At 39.4% G+C, this 23,239-nt stretch overlaps 2 protein-coding genes across 6 annotated transcripts; one reads left to right on the top strand and one right to left on the bottom strand.

The window, feature by feature from the left end:
* Positions 1–187: 187 nt before the first annotated feature.
* On the top strand, positions 188–12,391 carry pabpc1l (poly(A) binding protein, cytoplasmic 1-like). Of its 4 annotated transcripts, none has more exons than XM_005448753.3 (17): positions 188–419; positions 1,207–1,411; positions 2,423–2,616; positions 2,757–2,872; positions 4,020–4,106; positions 4,348–4,487; positions 4,585–4,679; positions 6,215–6,352; positions 7,475–7,570; positions 8,187–8,447; positions 8,664–8,751; positions 9,109–9,228; positions 9,313–9,449; positions 9,880–9,988; positions 10,095–10,225; positions 11,822–11,897; positions 12,219–12,391. In XM_005448753.3, exons 2-16 carry the CDS (start codon positions 1,219–1,221, stop codon positions 11,882–11,884), a joined length of 1,968 nt encoding a protein of 655 aa, XP_005448810.1. In that variant the 5' UTR covers positions 188–419; positions 1,207–1,218; the 3' UTR covers positions 11,885–11,897; positions 12,219–12,391. The 4 variants fall into 4 exon arrangements, with proteins under 4 accessions (XP_005448810.1, XP_013131056.1, XP_013131071.1 ...); XM_013275602.3 differs by having other exon boundaries at positions 4,020–4,118; XM_025901639.1 differs by lacking the exons at positions 188–419; positions 4,020–4,106 and having other exon boundaries at positions 1,219–1,411.
* A 2,540-nt stretch (positions 12,392–14,931) lies between these two features.
* On the bottom strand, positions 14,932–22,645 carry rbm39b (RNA binding motif protein 39b). 2 transcript variants are annotated; one of them, XM_013275973.3, is made up of 15 exons: positions 22,530–22,645; positions 21,807–21,864; positions 20,190–20,239; positions 19,894–20,085; positions 19,643–19,696; positions 18,921–19,038; positions 18,683–18,835; positions 18,205–18,342; positions 18,053–18,118; positions 17,769–17,973; positions 16,767–16,853; positions 16,587–16,683; positions 15,904–16,009; positions 15,712–15,790; positions 14,932–15,554 (listed from the first exon to the last, which is right to left on the bottom strand). In XM_013275973.3, the coding sequence occupies exons 2-15, from the start codon at positions 21,855–21,857 to the stop codon at positions 15,454–15,456; spliced, it is 1,497 nt and encodes a 498-aa protein (XP_013131427.1). In that variant the 5' UTR covers positions 21,858–21,864; positions 22,530–22,645; the 3' UTR covers positions 14,932–15,453. The 2 variants fall into 2 exon arrangements, with proteins under 2 accessions (XP_013131427.1, XP_003439056.1); XM_003439008.5 differs by having other exon boundaries at positions 22,390–22,628.
* Positions 22,646–23,239: the final 594 nt, after the last annotated feature.

The following is a 23,239-nucleotide window of genomic DNA, read 5'->3' as shown; positions in this document are numbered from 1 at the left end:
GGAACGTGTCAAAACCATCCAGTGAAATAAAGTTTCGTTTAAGATAACAGGCAAATTACGTCTTCATTTTTGTTCACCAGGTATATTTAAAAATTAAAACGTAAAACAAAAGCCTAAAACAACTCAAAAATTTGGCAAAAAGGTACGTGAGGGTTATAATTGCCCTCTTCTCTACAAGCAAAGGGCAAGCTAAATTAGATTAGCACTTGATATGCTAATCAGAACTACTTTGCATCGCGGAGAGAGACGTGCACTTAATGTTTGAAGCCCTCACAGCTTAATTGAAACTGTATTGCGCGGAGAGGAGGTGCAGGTGTTCCACGGCGCTAATTAAATCAAAACAAGCTCCCGCCCATGTGGAAAGTGTACCGACGAGCTGCTTAACGGGAAATCTCCAGTACGACGCAGTAGCTAGAAATGTAAGTTTATTTAGTCGAAGTCACACGGTTCCTCATCTTAGCTAACTTTGATGAATAGTTCAGAAACAAAGGACAAGGCTTCAGCTAATTTTACTGCTTAGCTTTCAATCATATGCTATATCTATGCTACGTGTTAAAGTTCCATAACTTAAATGTTTACCATGTTAGGAATTTTTAGATTCCAAATTGTGCACATTCCACAGCTTTCTGTCTTGAAGTTGTCTTTGTATTAACTTTCGGATACACTTCACTATTTTTATGTTGGGGTACTTTATCCACTCAGACACAGAGTTAACAATTTACGTGCTTAATACAAACCTAATTTAATCAGGCCTGGAGCAGGGCCTGCAGATTCTTTTGTGTTTTGATTCACGTGTTGACGTTTTGGAGGCTGTGTAGTTTGTGACACTGTGCAAGTGCATCATGCAGATCTGTTTTTGTTATTCGTTCCACCCCTGTTTGAAATAAATGGTTTGAACACATGTAGATGACATTGAAAACACAGTAAAATTAATTTCTTTGACAGTAAATCTCATGGAAATCAGATAAAATACAGTTAAAGGTATTAATTATAACATAACACATTTAACATAATTTCTTCTACTTTTGAGTACTAAATAAAAACTTCTCAAATGTGATGTATTAACAAAGAAAAACATGTCTGCCAATACAGATCAGTACAATGAAGTGCATCTAATTTTACTGACACAATAGAAGTGACTATAACAAGAAAAGAAACAGAACAAAAACAAGTCTAAATCACTCATAACTGTTTTTCTCCAAATAGCTATTACCCAAAATGAACAGCAGTGGACCAGCATATCCTCTTGCTTCTCTGTATGTTGGGGACCTGCACCCTGATGTCACAGAGGCAATGCTTTACCAGAAGTTTTCTCCCGCTGGGCCAATCATGTCGATCCGTGTGTGCCGGGACATCATCACCCGCAGATCTCTGGGATATGCCTACGTAAACTTCCAGCAACCTGCTGATGGTACAGTACCAGTGTGGTTGATTTTGTGACCATTTGCTGCTCAGTGAATGCTATAAAAAGTTAAGACTTGTTTCAGTCTAATGAGAGCAGACTTTTAAAGTGATTCTAAAGATCACTGTCTTCGGAGCTGAATTTAAAAGTGGGAAGGACACTACACCTTAAAAACGATCAGCAAATTCATGATAGTTGGGGGATTTGTGATGAAAGGTTAGTCTGTAACATGGCTGCAAAATCAAAGAAATATCTAAAATTTCATGACTTTTCCTAAAACAAGTCAGGAAAAATATCAAGATTGAATAAACTAAATTAAGTAAACTAAATTATTAACCACATTTTAAACCTAAAGTACTGCAGAGTGAAATGAATTTACAACTTAAATTAGAATATAAGTTTAATTCTCTGTGGTGACACATGCAATGGAAATATAGTGAATATATGCTCCACTTTATTAGGTACATACTCCACTACTTGTGGCAGGATAGATTTTAATGTTGTTTATTCCAAATTCTGACATTACAATCTGTCGTAGCAGAAGTCAAGGCTCATCAGAGCACGCAGTCTTCTGTTGTTCAGTGTTGGTGAGCCTGTGTGATTTGTAGCCTCAGTTTTCTGCTCTTAGTTGACAGGAGAGGCCCCCTAGTTAACATGGTGTTTTCGCCCAGCTGTTGCTAACTGGATGGTTAGAGATGACTGTGTGGGGAAATTCCAGCAGATCACCAGTTTTCTGAAACACTCAGACCAGCCTGTCTGCCGACTCTACCACATTCAAAGTTACTTAAATCACATTTGTTTCGCATTCTGATGCTCAGTTTGAACTTCGGCAGGACATGTTGCCCATGTCTACATGCCTCACTGCACTGAGTTTCTGCCATGTGATTGGCTAATTGAATATTTGCCTCAAGGAGCAGTTGAACTGGTGTACCTAACAAGACTGGGGACTGTATACAATGTATATTATTATACATAAAATTTTTGTAAGTAATTTCTTTTAATTTTTCTGCTTTGTTTTAGCGGAGTGTGCCCTGGATACGATGAACTACGATGTCATCAAAGGTCGGCCAATCAGAATAATGTGGTCTCAACGCGACCCAGGACTCAGGAAATCTGGTGTGGGGAACATCTTTATCAAGAACATGGATGAGTCTATTGACAACAAAGCACTGTATGACACCTTCTCAGCCTTTGGAAATATTTTGTCCTGTAAGGTAAGTGACCTGGGCAGTCTCTCAGAGCTGAAGCAGCTGTTTGTGGAGTGTCTACTTTTTTCTTTCTTTTTTTTTAGTTGATGGTTACTGATACAGCAAAAGCTTTGTAATTTGCACCGATTATAATGTTTGTCTTGTAGGTTGTTTGTGATGAAAAAGGATCCAAAGGCTATGGATTTGTTCATTTTGAGACTCAAGAGGCTGCAAACCGGGCCATTGAAACAATGAATGGGATGCTACTGAATGATAGGAAAGTGTGAGTGAACTAAATACTCAATTGTTTACCACTGTTCTTTCCAGTCAGTGGTTAAATGTAGCCTACAAAAAAATAAGCTCAGGCAAAGATTAGAGCAGAATATGTACAAGGATCGGCCACAACATTAAACCACTGATACGTCAAATTATCTGCGGTTATGTGCTCACTTTTTTCCTTTTTTTTGTTTTGTTCATTTTGAACTCATTTCAGTTTAAGGCTGAAATGAGCTGTTTTACATTATACATGATTTAATATGATCTGACGTTTACATGCGCCAATGGATTGAATCAGAACTGTGTGACATCTGTAAAAACGATGACTAATTCACACATTTACCATCCTCTGTGGCTATCCTTTGTGGCTTTTCCGTGACTTTCTGTTCAGCAAAAAAGATTAACATGAACAAAACCAGTGCCTGATGGCCAAACGGCTCTCTGGAGACTAGTTTTACAATACCAGAGTATATTGAATTTCCTCTATAAAACAGGCCCCAGTAGTTGCTGTAATTATATGTTGCTCCTAACGTTTTTACATGTGGGTGTTCACATTACTTGGTCGGGAAAAAGCAAGTCATTTTCAGTAGACAAGGCGATGTGACATTTCACATTGACACCAGACACTTGTTTCTGTGTGCTATGCTACAGATCAAACTTTAACTGTCATCAACTCTTCGTGTTTTAGTGTAGCCTGCAATGATTGGTAATTTTTTTGTTCTTACCTTTAAACCACTCTACTGCAATATATATATATAAATATTTTTACGACTATTTAAGCCCGTTTATTTGGATCGAGGTCTTTTTATATGGAGCATTCCTATTCATTCTGATCTAAGGCTCCATGTAAACAGCCAAACACCAGAAGTGGCACTCAGTGGCCCGGAGGACAAGTCAACGTTCCTCAAACTTCCTACGTCTCAGTTCAATTGAGCACCCGCAATCTGTGGCAAAACAGGCTCCTTCCATGGAAGACGCACTCAGGGATAGGTCTCATGATTAGGTGGCATACACAATATTAATCAGATGGTTTTAATGTTGTGGGTGATTTTTAAATATATTTTAACTATTTACATTGTTAAATACTACTGAAAACTCCACATGTTTTGCAGATGATTATTCCATGTGTTGTTGTTTTGTTTTTGTTTGCTCAGTCAAAAGGCAGGTAAACGGTTGGAATGTGGCATTGTCAGCTCAAAGGCCCGTTTCCTGGGAGAAAAATGTCAGTTGTATCTTCTTAGGTCAGTGAATAGGTAGGATATCTGTCTAGGTTTGTTGTCTTTATCTGTATTATAAAATTATTTTAGGGGTAAGCAGGTAACAGTATTCATCACAAACAAACAAAGCTGTTTGTTTGATGTTCTTGATCTGTCCTCATCATTTGTCTTGTAGCCAAAGATAATTTAACATACTGTAATTAATGTCCTTTTATTTGTTCCTCATTTGTTCCTCTCTGGTTAACGTGTTAAATCACATCTACAGATTTGTTGGCCACTTTAAGTCACGCAAGGAAAGAGAGGTGGAGTTTGGCAGTAAGGCTATGAAGTTCACCAATGTCTACATCAAGAATTTTGGTGAAGACTTCACTGATGAGAAACTAAAGGAAGTTTTCTCTGCATTTGGTAAGATAAAAATATTGTGAGCTTTTATTTTTTATTTTTTTGTTCCTTTAGCTCAGTTTTGATCACTTTGCATCTCATGGTCTGGTTTTGGTCTCAGGGAGAACTCTCAGTGTACGGGTCATGAAGGATGAGAAGGGTCGTTCAAGAGGATTTGGATTTGTAAACTATGCTCATCATGAAGATGCCCAGAAGGTAGTGTGGACCAAGTTTCTGTGTGCACACAGATCTTACTTCTCCCAACAAAAGATCACATGGATCATAATGCAGTCACTGTAGACCTTGAATGAATCCTGTTCAGGAGTGTTTGAGTTAAGTAGGTAGAAAAGGGTGGCCTTTTTTTGAATTGGAAAATATAATGTTGGTAAAAAAATGTGTAACCTTAAATTCTTTGAGTATCGTGGTTTTTGAATTTCTCTTGTGAAGGTACATTGCTTCTGAAATGTATTCACAGCATTTCACTTGATCCACATTTTTGTCATTTTATAGCCTCATTCCTTGTTTTGCAAAGAAAGTTTAGCTCTTTCAAATTTATTAAAAACAAGAAGAAAAAAAAGTACATAAATATTAAAAGCCTTTGCTCATTATTTTAAGCACCTTAGGTAGCAATTGCAGCCTCAGGTCTTTCTGAGTATGCTGCAGTCTTGGCACACCTATTTTTGGGGTAGTTTCTCCCATTCTTCTTTGCAGAACCTCTCAAGCTCCATCAGGTTGGATGGAGAGCATCAGTGCACAGTCATTTTCAGATCTCTCCAGAGATGTTAAATCAAATTAAAGTCTGGGCTACGGCTGGGTCAGTCAAGGACGTTCACTAAGTAATACTGAAGCCACTTTTTGTTACGTTGACTGTGGGCTTAGGGTTGTGGTGCTATTAGAGGATGAACCTTTACCCCAGTCCAAGGTCCAGAGTGCCGTGAAGCAGGTCGTCATCAGGGATCTGGCATCTAGTCTTCCTGTTCCTGTTGCTGAAAAACATCCCCATAGCAGTTGAAGAGCGGTACTTGGTTTTCTCCAGACATGATGCTCGGCATTCAGGCCAAAAAGTTCGATCTTTGGTTCATCAGACCAGAGAACATTGGTCTCAGACCTCTTGGCAGACACCAGGCAGGCTGTCATGTGCCTTTTACTGAGGATTAGCTTCTGTATGGACATTCTGCCACACAGGCCTGATTGTCAACGGTTGCAGAAATAGTTTTCCTTCTGGAAGGTTCTCCTCACTCCACAGAGCAACGTTGGAGCCCCAGAGTGACTATCTGGCTCTTGGTCACCTCTCTGACTAAGGCCCTAAGATTGACCGACAGCTCTATGAAGGGTCCTGGTGGTTCTAAACTTATTCCGTTTACGGATGATTGAGGCCACTGTGCTCATTGGAGACGTTTAATGCTGCAGAATGTGTTTGTACCCTTCCCCCAGACCTGTGCCTCGTTGCAATTCTGTCTTGGAGGTCTACAGACAATTCCTTGGACTTCACGGCTTGGCTTGTGGTCTGACAGGTGCCTTTCCAAATCATGTCCAGTCAACTGAATTTACTAGAGGTGGACTCGAGTCAAGGTGTAGAAAGATCTGACAGGCGATCATGCAAGGAATTTCACGAAATTTCATGAAAAATGAATCAGTTTTGGAATAACAAAATATTGAACAAGTGAAGCACTTTGAATACTTTCCAGTTGCACTTACACTGTACGTAACACTGTATGTTTATGATCCCTATGCTATTTATTTTTTCCCAGGCTGTTAATGAAATGAATGGAAAGGAGATCAATGGGAAAATCCTCTATGTAGGGCGGGCTCAGAAGCGTCTTGAGCGCCAGGGAGAGCTCAAACGCAAGTTTGACCAAATCAAACAGGACCGCATTCAGCGCTATCAGGTGCTGCTGTGTTTTTTGCATGAAACTATTATATGAATACTACTTAATTGTTCTTACTGTTGATCATTTTGAATTAATTATTAGGTGATTATAGTGCAATGTATCTGAATATATTAAAGGCTTAGTGGTGCTTGTAATCCATTCATTCATTTTCTCCTGCTTACCTGGGTCTGGGTCATCAGGGTAGCAGTCTATGCAGAGACATCCAGATCTCCCTGGTCTCTAGGTCATCTGGAAACAAACACCAAGTCAGCTGAAAGATAATCTCTCCAGTTAACTATCAAGGAATGTAAGGAGGAGTCCTAACTCGGCTTTTCAGGAGTCACCTGTGGGGCAGACTCAGTCTCCTCCTTGCATTCCTAAATGGTACATTATCTGATATTAATTTACACAGTCCTGATGTTCTCAGAGTAAAGTCAAACATTGTCTTGGAAATCATTCCAAATGAAAGTAGAAAAGTTGTCATTTATCCAAACAGTATATGTGGGTGTTCAGCATGAAGCTCAGGTTATGTTGGTTTTTTTCCACCATTGTTTTTCAGTATTGAGTATTTGGTGTTTTATTCTTTTGCTGACATTGCCAAATGGTTAAAAGAATCAAAAATACTCTTTTGTTAGATTGATTTATGCGTGTCATGAACCGGATAGGAAGCAGACCTGTCCATTGGGCCATCCCAACTGGAAAACACAGGCATTGTTTTATAAATAATCAAGTTTGTAATAGCAACAAAAGGGAATCTAAAGCCAACTAACAGTTTGGGTAGTGCTTTCTCTTAAGGTCAGATGGGAATGTGTCATCCAGATATGAAGGAGTGCTTAACTAGATAACTGAATAACTGGAAGCATGATGAAATAGCTTAGCAGCATTAGCCTACAAAGAAAGAATTTCAGAGCTGATTGGATTTCATGTGTGAGAAGAAAATTCCTTTGAAATGTTTTTAGCCAGATAGGCTTTAACTTGTGACGTTGATCCATTGAATGTATGGCCATTTTAGTGTTGATGGAAAGGCTGAACAGAACATCTTACTCCAAACTGTAAAATGGCATTTTGATCATCTTTTAGGTTTGTGTTTTTACATTGTTGAGCTTGAGAAGACAGGAACTTAACTCTTTGTAATTCCAGGGGGTGAATCTGTATGTGAAGAACTTGGACGACAGCATCGACGATGAGAGACTTCGGAAGGAGTTTGCTCCTTATGGCACCATCACCAGTGCAAAGGTGAGGTAACACGATCATGTCCCACTAAAGTAATGAAGTTCTTTGTACACAAATCCATGAATGCCCAAACCTTTTTTCCTTCGGGAAAGTTCCTGTTAAAATCTAATAGCTTTTATGGCGAGGGAATGATGTTTGAACTTGGTGTGTTCACAGTAGCTGCGATGCTCTTCTGTTTTAGCAGTAAGTAAATTTTGTGCCAAAATAATGTTTGTAAAATTATTATTTTCCACAAAGGTGCTTTACAACATTTCAATAATGGATTTATGCAGATTGCTGACATGAATGCATTTCTGTTCCTCTCATGAAAGCACTGTGGCTCAGGAGGTGAAGCGGGTTATTCATTAACTGGAGTATTGGTGGTTCGATCCCTAAGTTTTTATAGTGATATCAAGTTGTTGAGATGTAGGTATTCCTAAAGACATATGTGAAAAGGGTGTTCCTGAATGTGGACTTTAAATTGTCTTGTTGAGGAGGGGGGGGTTATCCCCTCCCCATACAGGATGTATTGGGTGCCGTTAAAGCTTCTTTATATAATGTCTCTGGTTTGACCTTTTTTGTTTTCATTAGTGTTAGGTACCTTAAAAATTTCTGACTGTGAACGTTTTGTTTCCTGTAGGTGATGACAGATGGCTCCCAAAGCAAAGGCTTTGGTTTTGTCTGTTTCTCTTCCCCTGAGGAGGCAACAAAAGCAGTGACTGAAATGAATGGGAGAATTGTTGCAACCAAGCCACTGTATGTGGCTCTGGCTCAGCGGCGAGAGGAGCGTAAAGCAATTCTAACAAATAAGTACATGCAAAGACTTGCTACCCTGAGAACCATGGCCAGCCCGCTAATCGACTCATACCATCAGTCTGGATATTATGTCACATTACCACAGGTAGGGCTCTTTAAACGGTGACGTCGGGAACAAAGTAGGACATTTTATTAATGCAACAAAATGTGTCATCAAAATGTTAGAAGAAGAAAAAAAAAAGAACTGATAAAGTCTGGGCAGACTTTATCAGTTGTTTAAGTCTGGGCAAATTTGCATCAGCTCCCAACGTTCTGACATTTTGAAGTTGCACCAGTGCTAATATTTGCATTATATCTGCAGCCTCCCATGCGCTCCTTTTACAACCACAGTGCTGTCAGCAGTGTGAGACCAGTCCCTCGCTGGACAGGACAGCCGCCAAGACCACAGGGTGAGGGAATATCTGTTACACTTGTGTAGAGATTTGAAATAAATAAATTAAATAAACAAACAAAAAACATGTTGATCTGTAAAAGTTGTCGTGAGGAGTAGTTCCTCAAGGATTAATTTTTCAGCTTGACAGTGATCCCAAAACACACTGGCAGTGCAGTAAAAGCATACCTGGATAGAAAAACAAATAGTGGAACAATACCAGTCAGACTGGCATCCTCAGAGCCCGGACCTCAACATTATTGAAGCAGTGTGGGATCATCTTGATAGGAAACAGAACAAAGACCAAAAGGCAGCTAATGGTGACTCAAGAGTTTTGCACAGTACTGTATGATATAATTGTTCTCTACATGTTTAGGCCCCTACACCACCCAGCTGGTTTCTGGCTCTGTCCCCCGACGTGGATCGACCCCCATCGCTACAGTCAGACAGGCTTCCACCCAGGCGCCACGCATCGTAACCTCCACACAAAAGACAAGTGAGCTCCTGAACTATGGCAGCAGACAAGCAGTCTCCTTCTGAAATGTCCCATTCACGTGGATGGTGCTGACTCTCTCTTTAGATGACATTGGAACCCAGACTGTAGGAGGGCGCACTGACATTGCCAGTGTAGCCAGAAGCAGCCAGTACAAGTATGCGTCAGCAGTGAGGAACCCTCAGCAGGTTGTTACTGTGCCTGCACCCATGCCTAGACTACAGGTAGTGTTTGCACTGTGGTCATTTCTATTTTTAATACTTAGCCAGGACCAAGAAAAACGTGTGAAACCCAGACAGCAAGTTGAAGCATTAAAAATGGGGCACTGAGGGTGCACAATGACTTGCAGTGTAGTTGCTTAGGTTGAAGTTAAATGACAACCTTATTTTAGATTGTTGCTGAATATAGGCTTAGATTCACTTAACAAATTTGCATTAATAGTCATTGGAAAATGTAAAAGGCAGCTAAGGAAAACAGCCCTTCTTATACATCATTTTGACATGAGTTAACCAGTGATATACAAGCTGAAAATGAGAGACATCTGTGGGATTGTTTTGTTCTGTGAGTGGGTGTGGGTATCTGCGTGGGTGGTGATTACAGCTATAATATGTTTAAGACAAAACATTTAGGCGATTGGCATCTGGATGTCTTCAGGTTGTTGCTGCGCCAGTGATGGAGCCACCAGTACACATTCAAGGCCCAGAGCCACTTACCGCCTCAGTGCTGGCTGCAGCCCCACCAATGGATCAGAAACAGCTCCTTGGTCTGTCATCACTCAGTTCTGCCTGTTTTGTTTTTTTTCTGCAATGCAGATTGAAACAGCTTGTGTATATTTGTCTTCATTCCATTGTCTCTGCTGTGACACACAGGGGAGCGACTGTACCCACTGATTCATGCTCTGCATCCAAACCTGGCTGGTAAAATCACTGGGATGTTGCTGGAGATTGACAACTCAGAGCTGCTGCATATGCTGGAGTCGCAAGAGTCCCTGCACGCTAAGGTACATTAATGTTCATGTTTTTCTGTGAGCTGGTCTGCACTGTAGACTGTATATATATAAAGATGAATGATAAGCCACAACTTCCTTCCCCTGTACAACAGTGAAGCCAAAATAGCTCGAAAATAGGTGGTGCTGGTTTGTTCTAGTGACAGCATTTGCACATTGGTGGCGGCAGGATGTCGGAGTCATACCTGTAAACCTTCGGTTTAACGTCTAACGCTCAAGTGGGAGAAGCATTTCTTCCTTCTTTTTTTTCTTCTTTTTGACAGCCCATGCTGAAATGTTTTTTAAATACTTTTGAATTCTGTTTGACCATCGCTGTCATTATTCCCTTTGAAGTAGCTTGAGCAAAAGGGAAGTCAAGGTCCACTTGTTTAGCTCCACATCTTCATCCTTCCCCGTGTTATAGGAAAAAGATTTATTTTAGTTAATGTGCCACACATGGTCCAGTTTGACCTCAGAATATTCTCTGGCCACTTTATTAGGTACAATTTAGTTGTTAAACAAATATCTAATCAGTCGGTCACAGTCTGTCAGCCTAATGCATATAGGTATCAGAATTTTAGGTATATAGGTATCAATATTCATTTTAAAGCTCAGTTTTTAAAACCTTACGATGTAACTACAGCCCAGCCCATGCAGCAGTATATTAATGACTAACCTCGTATTGTGGATGGATTATCTCAGTTGTTCTCCTGGCTGAAGTTTGGTCCGTTTACAGCATCCTGCCATGCGATTGCATTTGTCCCTAACCATCGGGAACCCTCACAATAACTTTTACAGAGTTAAAAAAAAAATTAGCATTCATCCTCCAGCTTCACTGTTTATAATATGCTAACATAGCTGTGTCGCTAGCAATCACGTAGCACATCATTATATACCAGCTAGCCAAACTTCAGTAACCCTACAAATGTCACTGCTGTTTACTTTCCTGTCTTCATTTATGTCGGAAGTGATAGCAGAGCTGTAGGTTTTTAATTCGTTTCAGAAGTCTCTCAGTCAGAACATGGTATATTATATTTAGACGGAAACTAGCAAGCTAACTCCCTGCTAACTAATAACTCTGTTAAATTTAATAAATTCTGTTTTCATGGATGCCTGGATGTTAAACTTAATTGTTACACCTGGTAGAGCAGCAACACTGATCATTTTATTACAGATGAAAGAATTTAGACAGTTTCACTCTCAGTGATGCCACAGTGATCGTTTGACTTTGGGACGTGCAGCAGAGTTTGGGCCCAGACACGGCTCATGACGTCAGACTTAAAGACCGGATAGCTTCCTCAGTCATCTGTAATGTCACTACATCATCCAGTTGGGTAAATTAGATAGGTCTGAGTTTGATTTGTAATTTTCTCCTCTTTTTGGATTTTTATATATTTATTGGAGAGAAGGTCGATGCTTGGTAAGCCTTAGAGTTACGGTAAATTGATTTTTATCGCATAAAGAAGACTGCCAAGCCAGACATTTTTGCATTTCCAGTCTTTGTCCTAATATAACACTTTTCTGGCTGTTGCCTGACATTTATCAAAGAGGTCTGTTGTTTCAGGGTTTTTTTTTTCCCCCCTTTTTAAATCTTTCCACTGTTTGGGTCAGGTGGACGAGGCGATTGCAGTCTTGCAGGCTCACCAGGCGAAGGAACATTCTCCTAAGCAGTGAAGAGGCCTTAAAGGTCAGCAACGACGTCTTTTGTTTCTCTGCACCATTATATTTACAATATACAGCGTTCAGGTTTACACTGGCAAGTATTTCTCTTCAGTGACAGTATAAATCAATCACTTGATGCTGCTTTTCAGAAATGAACCTGCCATAAATTGTAGGTGTTGTGGTGACGATACAAACCTATGCTAAATTCCTTGATCCCAAGTGATACGAATGCCTGCTTCAGTTTACAGAATTTCTCAAGTAAAGTTTGTGAAAGAAATATCAGAGGCTGTGTTTTAGTGAAAATGAACTAGTGAGTAAGACACAATTTCTCCTCATTTTTTTCCAGATATCAACAATTCTCTGGAGGAGGGGAAATTATAAAATGAGCACACTTTGGGGGAAAAGGAAGGAAAAAGTTCTATGAAGATTAAACCAATGATGTGAAGAGACAGAAGATGAAGCTATTTTGTTGTTGCAATACTTTTGTTAGATGATAAAGTTTCCAATATATGCATTAAACCTGTGTTGTCATTTGTCCTTTTGAAAAAGAGTGTATAATTATTACAGTGGGTTTTAAAAGTGTACTGAGCACCTTTCCCCTGCCTTGAACACAGTGCTGCACGCCGCACAAGCGGCCTGCTCTGTAGAAGTAGCAGAGCAGTTTACAAGACAACATTTCTTAAGAGTTAAGCTGCATCCACAGAGGAAGTGACTAGCAGTGATGTGAGGACCAGAGAACCCAGGAAATCAATAACATTCAGCGACTTGATGGACCTATGGATGAAAAAAGCTCTTGCGATGTGAAGTGGACAGGTCCTGAGACTACTGGGGAGAGTGCAGAATACCACAGAGTGACATATAACCTGTTGGTAAATACAATGGTGTGCGAAATTCTTGACTCACTGCTCATTTCTACATATTTTGGTAGGAAAATGGGAAGTATGACTTCCTGTGTGGGTGCTGCATCATAAATCTCATCTGTTGCTAGAAAGAGGAAGCTTTCCTATTGTAGCATACCCGAACAAGTATTTGATTCATTAAAGCACCATTGAAAGCAACAGGTGTGGTATGTGTCACAAGGTTGGCAAACATAGACAGCCATAGTGAAGTAAGCAAACTGCAAAACTAGGGTGAGGCTAAATAAAATTAAATATTTAAGTATCATTAAATGTGATCTTGATCTTGGGCAAGGTGTGTCATATATGGCTGGGGAACATAAATTTCAGTCCTAAATGTTTGCGGGTAAGTTTATTTTATTTTTTTTACTCCTGGGACCAGGTCTGGGTAATTGGCTTTTTCTGTAATTTTGTGCACTCTGTTAAATAATTTAACTTATTTACACTACAAGAGAGAGTGCCTTTAAGGCAATATTTTGTGGTCCATCGCACTTACGATTTGACTGGCCATATGTGGCCCACAGAGTAACATGTTATGGACAAGATATATCAAAGTCCAAAACATATTGTTTACCTGTTTTGCTAGGTCCAAAGTTTTCATTTTGGGATTCTGCTCGCGTAGCTTTACATAATTTAGAGTTCAGAATTACTATTGTATATTTCACTGGAGGCCTTTACTACTAAGCCGGATTTTGTCTTATCCAGGTAACATTGACGTTAACACTGAGTTTAACGTACTGGGATGTGTTCTTACCGGGTTACCGCGCAATGGTAACAGAGTCATGGCTTTAACTCGAAGGCTCTTGGAAACAGGTATGAAATCACCGCCTACTGACCAATCAAGGCTCCGGAAAATAGCGTCACCACTTCTGGAAGGGCCTCTACAGGGAGAGTAGGAGGGACTAAAGTTTTACAGTTACGTCAAAAGTCTTTGCGTTTCCTTGATAATCAGTCATAAGTACTGATTCGTAGACGCAACTATGTTATTTTATTCGTTTGTTTCTTTTATCGGCAAACAAGTACTGTTTACTTGCTGACAAATGTGTACATAGGCTAACCTTTACTCTGGAACACTTGAACAGTACAGACTCTCCGGTTTAAAAAAATAAATAAAACTGGAACTGTCGGGAGTAGGTTGTGTTCAAAGGTTCGGTTTAAAATCAGCTGACTCCGCATTTTCACAGTTTATTATATGTTCCTTGCTAAAAACCACTGAATGAAGCACAAACTATACGGGAACTGTCACGGGAATGTGCGTGTATTCATTTGTTAATTTTGAAAATGTATACAATTTTTTTTATGGTTGATTCTCTTTACGTTAATGGAATTGTAGGTTTTAGAACACACACCAATAATACCTGTTAAATCAAATTAATTTTACTTTAATCTTCAGAGAAGTGGTCTGAAGGGCGTCTACTTTATTAGGTTGTGAGACAGTAGGATTTCATGTTTAAATGGATCCAGTTTAAAGTTTCAGAGCTCTAATGTGCTTTAACTTGAAACTGCTGTGTGATGAATCACCAGATTAATAATTTTCTGCAATTCAGTTGTTTTATTTAGTGCCAATTCATGACAACATTCACCTCAAGGCACTTTATAATTAAAAAAGACCCTACACTTATGTGGAGAAAACCCAAACAATCAAACAACCCCCTTTGAGAAGGAACTTGGCCACAGTGGGAAGAAATAAACCTCCCTTTTAACAAGAAGAAACCCCAGGGCAGCTACCTGTCATTGTTGGAGGGGGTGAAGGAAGACAGGACAGTTTGTCTTATTTGCAACAGTGTAGCATTTTTCCTTTCTTTATAGATTTTTAATCAGCATTTTACCATTATCTGATAATGTCTCTCGGAGTAGGTGGCAGTCATATGGATAGTTTTCTGTGGAAGAATCATTGTATGACCTGTGAAACACTTTTAGCTTCGATACTGCTAATATCACACACTGGTTATCAACTTGCTAAATTAACCCAACTTCACGTGACCGTTTTTCTGATTGCCCATCCAAGGGGGAATTCCCTAGGTATGTTGAACTTTCGTTTAGGTGGTAGAGTGGATTGTCTAATAAGGTTCTACCACTTGGAGGACAAAGATGTATCCCCAATCCATGTGTGGGTGTTTGGCAAACATAAATAGCAGGGAATGAGTAAAAACATTGGTCCAATACTGTAATTAGGACTTTAATCACAACCTGGCATTGAAAACTCCCCAAAATGGTAACAAAAACAAAATGAACCATCAAATTTGCCAAGTTTATTGGGAGCCTTCATACAAAAATGAAATTATGGCTGTATAAAGTTACAAAGGATTATTGTCGATGTACTTTTGGCATTTAAGGCCTATTATCCCAACACATTTTTTTTTTTCCCCCTAACTCTGCACTTTTATTTGAAATCTAAAAGTTCTGATTTTAAACAAGCAGATATGACAATAATATTTAAAAACATGTAGACCAATAGATATCTGCAGATTACTTCTCAGTGGTAGTTTACAACACAAGCCCACAAAAAAATTTGAAAAGCAACTAAACAAAAAAAAAGAAAGAAAAAAATTCCCCCAAAATGGTGAACGTGAACTTGAGGCCACTTTTATTACACACAGCCAACTAATTTCAATGCAAATGTTTCAATGACATTTTCATGAATGCAAACAAATGTATTTACAGACTTCAGAAGCTTGTCTCTGACTATCGGCGTGACGGCATTAGAAGCTGCTTTGCTGTTACTGAATCAGGGAAAAGGTTGTGGTAGGTTGGTAAAGGAACATAGGCAGCTGTTATCATTTTACCTGTGAAGGGAAGAAAGAAAAATGTTAATGTTACAACGTACAGTTTGATCGAGAATCTTTAAAAAAAAATAATTTTTTTAACTTCCTCAAATTAGAACTAAGAAATTTACAGCTTAAAAACTAGTTAATAGCTGCCAGCTTCAGCAGTGCTGCATACCTGCAAACCAGCGTCCATGAAGTGCATTTACAGTCGCCATGGCTGCTGGTATCGAGGGACACTTCACATACACGTTACCCTATGTGAGCAAGAGAGATATCAACTTTACTGCTTGTGCATTTTAAGAAAAATGTTGCAAAACAAGCTCAGTGATGTTAAAACTCATTTATCTCGTTTTAATCTTTGACCTACTTGAGGAGAGTTCTTGTCGACATAAATGTGAACGATTCCACCGTGTTTGTTGCATTCCTCAATCACATCATCTTGAATTTCAGCAGCCCAGCTGGGATCATTTTCCCTGCAAAAATAACCAGCAATATTAGAAATCCAGTAAAATGTTCCGCTTGACTCAAAAAGTTTGAATTTGAACTTTTAAGTAGAGTTTCATAATTTTAAAACCAGCTGAATGCACATCTGTTGTACTTTCAGATGGGGACAAAATTCAGAATTAGCCTGACAAATAATCCAGTTGGATTTTCCCTCGTTACTTTTCTGTTAAGTCATTTCAAAAGACATTTCTTCACTGACAGGAGGAACTGAGACCACACAGACATGTCAGCTCACACACTGCAGAGCTTGAGCGTGTGACCAGTTTATTCTTTTGTTGTTGGCTTGGTTTCGGTTCAGCACTTGCCTTGTGTATATTTTCTCTGTCTCAAACTTTTGAACAGAAGGTTTGCAAATAAAAAATAAAATAAAAAAATGGTTGCAACACAAATGAATTACATTGACTGTATTAAATGAGGCATTTAGATTCTTCTTTGATAGTGAAAACTTGAAAAAAGCCATCTGACAATATGCCTTGCTCTCAGTCCAAGTATGCAAGAGCTTAAGACAAACTTGAAGTGAACTTATTTAAAGGATAATGTCCTTACGCTTGTGGGTTGAACAGGTTGGACAGCTGAAGGCAGTGTGTGGCCAGTGGCTGAGATGGGAGGTTCAAAGCTTGGCTTGGAGCTGGAGTTGGAACAGCTGGAAGAAAAAGAAAAGTTGTCACTAAACCTCTGGCAAGAAAACATATCAAATACTAAATATCTTCCATCATCTAGGCTCACCTGCTGGAGCACCAATGCCCCCAAAGGGTATGGAGCCAGTCATCTGTAAAGCCTGCTGAGCAGCAGGAGGGATCTTCAGACCAGTCCCTGTTGAGAGAAAAATTGTTTTGCATAGGGTTAATTTTAGACACTTAAAGACAGCAGAAGCATGACAGGTAGTGTGGCCAGAGAAACAATCGCTTTCATTCACATGGTCATTTCCCTCTACCAAAGACATGTAGTTGGTGGGGGAAAAAAACACAAAAACAGGTTTCACAGCCATGTGATGACTCAAGTTGTGTCCTGTCTTTCCAGACTTAAAGCTTGATTTGCACATCTGTAGGAAATCTACGTCCTAACTGATATTGTAACTGGAAACTCCTTTTATGCCTGCACCATGCCATTCAAGTCATCGTGGTATGGCAGACCCAACAGGTAGTTACATTTCTTCGGAGGGGCATGTCAGGTTACATAGAAGGTTGCAGTGAAAATTGGTTCCAGTTATGGTGCGAGTTACGGCACACCGTGTTAAACAAAAAAATAAATTGGACTTCTCAGTGTGAAAGTTTCTGGAAAGTAAACACTGGAATCATGGCAGGACATTCAAATATATTTAATAATGTTTAAATAAATGTAGTTTTACAGTAGTTTAACAATGAGGTAGTAGAGAAAAAAGGCAAAGAACTAATAAGATGAGGAGGCTGAAGCTCCCACCTAAAATGGTCTACTAGTGCCCCCTGCTTTCTGTCCTTATGGTAATACAGTGATAGGATCAATGTTATTTTTGAGTATTACATTTCTTAAAATTGTGTTTGAAAAACCAAAATTAGGTCACTGTAAAGTACAAATACTTAACCGCTCATTCTGGCTCATTGCAGTATAATAAATGACCCCAACACTGTCACATATTACATGTATGCCTGCGGTTTGAGTCATTACTTTGCTAATAAGCTGTTCCTTCCTCTTTTATTACGACCAGGAATTTTCCAGGAATGGATATGCCTGCCAAGTGCCATTACAAACCTTCTGCTAGTCGAGCCATCAGCTGTAGACGCCCAGTAGTGCCTAGGTCAATACCAGTCCTCTCTAGTTCGTCATTATCCAGGAACGAGCTGGCTGTTGAAGAGTCTGAGCGCTCTGTAACATGCCCCACCTTCATTGGCCGTCCGGCTAGCTCAAAGCCGTTCAGCTGCTCCAATGCCTTTTTTGCACATTCCGCATCTGCAAACTTCAGAAAGTTAAAAGGTTACAAAGTGAACCCAGCAGCAAACAAAAAGCTACCAAAGACATACAAAGGCTTTGTTTACCGATATGAAGCCATATCCTTTGGATCGGCCAGTCTCGCTGTCCATCATAAGCTGGATTCCTTCAATCTATGAAGAAGAAACACATGCAGATGATTATACTACGTTCACTTACATACATTAAAACAAATCAATCTTTGCAGAGTTCTCCTGACCTTTCCAAAGGGCTCAAAAATCCCTCGAAGCATTTCTTCAGTAATGTTGAAGTGCAGTGAGCCCACATACAGGCGCATCGGACCCGAACTGCCCTTCTGCAGATTATTGGCAGCAGCTGCTGCTCTATTTTTCTCTGCCTGTAATTAGAAATAGAGATGACATGATTAATTCAGGAATTTTAGTGTAATTACATTAAGTAATGTCAAAATGATAATGGACCTTAATGCAGAATCAGCATTTGCTTTAATGCAATCTGAATTACTTAAGTTCTGTTAATATTTTAAGTTCTGTTCCACTTCCTGGTCTGTTTTTTTTTTTAAATTGATAAAAATTATGTTTTTTTTTTGTTTTTTTTTAAAGTTCTTGGTATGGAGTTCGCAACACGGCAGCTGACTGTTAATATGTCTGATCAAAGTGAGCAGAACTAATCCACTTGTTCTATATTCATTCAATTCCACTAAAAGAAACGACACTGACCTGAGATGCCTGGACGATGATGGGCACTCCTAAAAGCCTCTGCCCAGTCAATCCAATTGCCAGAGGTACAGAGGAGGACTCCACAAACTCTATGTATGCAATCCCCTTCGATCTCCTGGAGTTTCTGTCAGAGATTATTCTCACATCTCTAACCTATAGAAAGAGAACAGTCACATTTTCAGAGCCAATTCCTGGATGACATTCATTTGGAATTTACACAAACTGAAAGTCAACTAACTTTTCCAACAGCTGAGAAGAAATCCTCCAGGTCCCGAGCTCTGATTCTTGCAGCAAGCTGCATACAGAAAACAGTGCGGGCATCTCTCTCCTCTGGTGTTAGATTGTCAATTGGTGCCCTTAGGAGGAAAAAGACAAAAAACAAATGTGCATGTTAATCACAAACCAATAACAAATGCTTAAAAACATTTTAAAACTTTAAAGCTGTGATAGTATAGAAACCTAAAACTAAAACCATAAGCTGAAGATTTGGAGAACGCATGTTTTCTTTGTTCTGGCAGCCCTCGAGATGACAGATTGTAAAGATAACCACTTCTGGCCACTAATATTGCTGCTGCTGATGTGGGAAACTGAGGCTGAACTGGGAGGATTTTTTTTTTTTTTTTAACTCAAACACTCAGGGACAGGTAAGGTTTAACTTGAGAGGTATGGCAGCTTTGCTTGACAGGTCTGTCAAGGTGGGCAACTGAAGAGCCGACAGACAATACTTGTACTAACGTAAGTCACTGAAGAGGACCTCATAAGAGTGTTCTTTTTGGTGTGTTTTTTAATGTTGCATTTGCAGCACTGTGCTACCTGCTCCTTTGCTTGTATGCCCTACATGTCTTTCTATTCGAGTGTAACAGTATTTTGAATTTTCAAATGTTTGGTGAGTCAAGGCCTACGAAAAATCAGAAGATGTGTGCATACATAAAAACCACTCACATGACTGTTTTATCTTACCTAATGGGGCTCTTTTCTTTTTTGAAGGGGCTCCGACTTCTGGAACGTTTGCGACTAAAAAAGAAATAATTATTATTTTACATGAGGGGGGGGGATCATGTTCTTTTTACATAAACAGGCAGCCAACTTAAAATTACACAATATAAATTAAATACAACAACATTAAAAAGACCTAAAAAATCATACAATTTAAGTACCCAATAAAGTTAATGTAATATTTTTCTGACTAGCGAGTGTAAAAGGTCACATACATCGGACTCCTGCGTGCTCTGTACCGCCCAGCTCGATCTTTGCTTCGGGAGCGGCTGCGATGGCGCTCTCTGCTGCGGCTTCTTTTTCTTTCCCGGCTCTTGCTCCTCTTCTTACTCTTCTTTCTGTCTTTGCTTTTGCTTCTGCTCCTCTTCTTCTTGGAGCCCGGGCTCCGGCTCCGACTCCTCCTTTTCCTGTAAAGTGTTACAACAGTTCTGTTGTTGTACACACACTTTAAAGCAGAACTTTGTCTGATTTAAGCACCATTTAGGTAACATGATGGATAACCAAAACTTACTTCTTGCTCTGGTCATCGTGTCCATTTGCATGAGAGGACTTGTTCTCATCCTAAGCAAGGTCGATAGAAGAACATCATGAGGACGTAGATGAAACATTTCATGTCGTCAAGGTAAAGGGGATGGGGTGGGACAAGAGAAAATGCAGAATATATTCAATTAATAAAAATACAAACTTCCTACAGTCATGTCTGGACAGTGTCCTTCCACCACCCCAATAGCTTCCCATCCCATCCCACTCCATTCTTTGTTTTTTTCCCCCCTCTCTTTTACTAAGCTGCTCAATAGTTAATGCAACAAAGCAAAGATAAGGGAGAGTTTCCAACATATTAGCTCAGTTCAGGAAGCTGACAATAGTCAGGTCATCTCCACCAATACCGTTCTAATAGGTCGTACCAATGCCACTATTTGTGCCTAAACATGTGACCACGCATGGCCCATGGCCACTAAAAGAGATCCTGTGTGGTTGGTGTCAGTCCAGAGATCTTCACCCATTTTCGTTCTTGGACTGTAAGAGCTCGATGCCACCTCTGTCACACATCTTGCCCTGAAGCAAACAGGGATTCACACTTCTTAGTAATATTGACGCCCAAGCAAATCAATAAATAAAGATTAATTCATCCACGTGTTACACTACCATCATCTTTAGTTTACAGTAATACTTACAACCTTTTGACTTAAGGAATTATTAACTACTGAAAGTAAATCATTTTATCATACAATAAAAGGCAGATGTAGCTATTTTACAGTTATTCTAGAAATATATCAATATCTGTGGTGTTCTGTAGCATGCAAAAATCAAGATGCTGATTCACATTACAGTTGGCTAAGGCAAAGAGGCAGTATTCATATTTACCAGCGAGAGAAAAATAACTTTCACCGATAATTCTACTGTGGAACTATGAAAAATGCAATCGCTGGATTTTCAAGAATTTTGCTGCATTATAACTTCAGTAATTAAGCCACTCACAGATTGACACAGACACAAGTACATACAAATACAACTGCGTGAGGAAATTACACTTTAGCACAACTTTATATACTGACTCTTGCTAAAGACTAGACTTGTTAATGCTATATAACAGAAAAATAATGTTGAAATCACACACACACACTGAGGAGATTTTTAACAATATACAACAGTTTTCCCATTTAAAAAGCTCTTATTGAAAAAACCCTGCACATTCATAAACAGCGACAACATACAGATTGTAAATCTGAATACTGCCTCCTTTGCTGGACAAGTAAAGATGGGCTTATCAACCATTGGCATTCACCTTGTAGCAACCGAATAGGGATTGGATGTTCTGGGTTGAATCTCTTTTAGTCCTAAAGTGAACCACAGTACATCAGTATATGCGCAATAACTACCTTCCTTTTTTTCACAGTTCACAGTGGAATCAAAGATGAATTCATGGGAGTAGAGGTGAGATATCATTAGGGAAGTCTATAAAGAGAGATAGATGTGGATTTATTTATAATTCTGTATTGCGTCTTAAATACTCATTCACACCACACAACATTCAAGTTAACTTTGTCACAGTAGCAAATATAAAAGGTCTAAAAATAAAAAGGACTAACAGCAACACAGGCCTCACTTCTCCAACTTTTAAACCCACCTTTCTATATGGAGCCTCCAGCATGGCCTCAACGTCAAAGTCATCAGCCATATTGATCCTGCAATAAGAAAAAGGAAGAAAAACAAGTCAGTGATCCGTTTGTGCACGAGAAACTGTAATACCCAGGGTAAACGCTACAAATACACACGGCGTGGTAACGATGAGTCCTAGATTTTCTTATTATTATCACCTACTCAACATACAACCGTTACATGATCGATTGATACTGACAATATAAGAAAAACATATTTAATTGTACTCGAAGAACAAAGCATGCTTTCTAAAATCGTAACGTTGCGCACGCTTCTACCCCGAAACTTAGCTAATGCTAACTAGCCACCACGACCGGGCTTTCAAAGGCCCGCACTGAATTTACCCTCACCACTTTGATAATATGAATAATAGCAGGCTTGTAGATATTCAAACTTATAATCAACCAACCACCATTTTGACGTATTTTACACGATTCCAGATAATATTTATGGTGGAAAACAAAAAGAAACGCTTAGGTTCTAATAAGGCTAAAAAGCTAACGGCGCTTCCGCGGCAGCGAGCGAGCTTCATTAGCAAACATTGACGTTACCGTGTGAAATTGAAGGAAATGTTGTGCCAAAGTCAAACTATCACGGAAAACGTTCTGGTGTAGAGAATCCTCTTCGACGCCTCTCTCTTTGTAGATTACACAAAGCCAAGATGAAGTCACAATTTCGGAAGTTATATAACCTCGTTTAAGGAAGTCCCGGTTGCAGGTCGTGGCCTGGTACCTCGCCGCTCTCCTTCCTTCTTCTTCGTGTTCTTCCTCTGCTATGGGCATTTACGGCAGCGGCGACGTTTGGTGCTGCGCTGCTGCCATCTACTGGAACCGAGAGGCCCTTTAACCGCTTCTTTGTGAATTCTGAGCAGCATTGTATTATTCAGTGCAGTCAATAATTTATAGAAATGTGATTATGTATTATATGCACATATCTATTTAGAGAGTTAAACATTGAAAGTTAAACATTGAAAGTCAGAAAAGTTATGTATTAATTATCCCAAGACGTTTGGTGAGTTTAGAAAGACATTTACCCTGTCACTATCTCAGGTTTAGTCTAAGCCAGTAGGATTAAAACAAAACACTGTCAACTTTGTAAATTACCGACTTTAAAATCTTCTTCTTCATAATATGGTTAAGCTCACATCTTCATATCATCCCACTCCTTTTAAAATCTATTCATTTTAGGCTACTATATTTATTATCTTGTATGTTTTTAGGCAGGTTAAGATTTTAAGCTTGTGATAGAAGTTAGTGCCTGCAGGAAGTTTGACTTACAGTACTGACGGGATGACTTCTTATAACCTTCTGACCACTGATCCTCACTTTAGCCGGTAAAACACTACCTAGGACACCAACACAGCACACAGTTTGCAGCTCTATGTTGCCATCTAGTGAAAAC

Source organism: Oreochromis niloticus, linkage group LG20, assembly GCF_001858045.2.
Source record: "Oreochromis niloticus isolate F11D_XX linkage group LG20, O_niloticus_UMD_NMBU, whole genome shotgun sequence".
In the NCBI taxonomy this organism is placed as follows: domain Eukaryota; kingdom Metazoa; phylum Chordata; class Actinopteri; order Cichliformes; family Cichlidae; genus Oreochromis; species Oreochromis niloticus.
The sequence above is the reverse complement of the archived record's forward strand: the minus strand, read 5'-3'. Positions and strand labels throughout refer to the sequence as shown.